This window comes from Engraulis encrasicolus, chromosome 10, assembly GCF_034702125.1.
Source record: "Engraulis encrasicolus isolate BLACKSEA-1 chromosome 10, IST_EnEncr_1.0, whole genome shotgun sequence".
NCBI classification, from domain to species: domain Eukaryota; kingdom Metazoa; phylum Chordata; class Actinopteri; order Clupeiformes; family Engraulidae; genus Engraulis; species Engraulis encrasicolus.
In genome coordinates, this window is record NC_085866.1 from 24293152 (window position 1) to 24293886 (window position 735).

General features: G+C 61.2%; 1 protein-coding gene across 1 annotated transcript in view; it reads right to left on the minus strand.

Moving 5' to 3' along the window:
* Window positions 1-265: 265 nt before the first annotated feature.
* The window catches only part of arhgef10lb (Rho guanine nucleotide exchange factor (GEF) 10-like b), a 99250-nt gene continuing 98780 nt past the window's right edge, over window positions 266-735 (minus strand). The window contains exon 28 of the mRNA XM_063208421.1: window positions 266-735. This exon is cut by the window's right edge and continues 412 nt beyond it. Within this exon, the coding sequence (XP_063064491.1) occupies window positions 381-735 (355 nt within the window). The 3' untranslated portion in view covers window positions 266-380.

The window sequence follows — 735 nt, forward strand, 5'->3', positions numbered from 1 at the left end:
CACACACACACTCCTCACCACCCCATGCAAAGCCTTCTTGACAAGTCAGTCAGTCACATTCTCCTGCTCCTCCTCCTCATTCTCCTCTTCTGTTTTGTATTTTTCCGGAGGGGTCTCCAGCCTCCTCTCCTCTCTCCTCTCCTCTCCTCTCCTCTCCTCTCCTCTCCTCTCCTCTCCTCTCCTCTCCTCTCCTCTCTGTCCTGCAGTAGGGGTCTCCAGCCTCCTCTCCTCTCTCCTCTCCTCTCCTCTCCTCTCCTCTCCTCTCCTCTCCTCTCCTCTCCTCTCCTGTCATGCAGGGTGATGATGCGTGTCGTATGATGCTCAGTGGAGTAGTCACTGCACTTCACTTCACTGCAGCGGACCGCATCACACCGTACGGCTCAGACAGTGAGTGGGAGCTGCCAGACCATGAGCATGCTCTCCTGCCCCGAGGACGATGAGGAGGATGACGAAGAGGAGTTGGCGAAACCTCCACCACCACAGTCTCCCGCCGCCGCTGCTGCCGCCACCGATGACGATGACGAATACGACGAAGACGAGTAGGTAGCGGTCCTGGACATGCCGAGCCGCCGGAACCCCTTTCCGCCCGAGACGATGGCTGCCGACGTGACGCGCTCCCTCCGCTGGGTGCCTCCTCCTCCGGAAGCCCCGGCCCCCGCCGAAGACTCCCCCCTCAGCGCCGGCCGGCCACGCACCCAGATCTCTGGATCATCGCTCAGCTCGTAGATGGAGCCG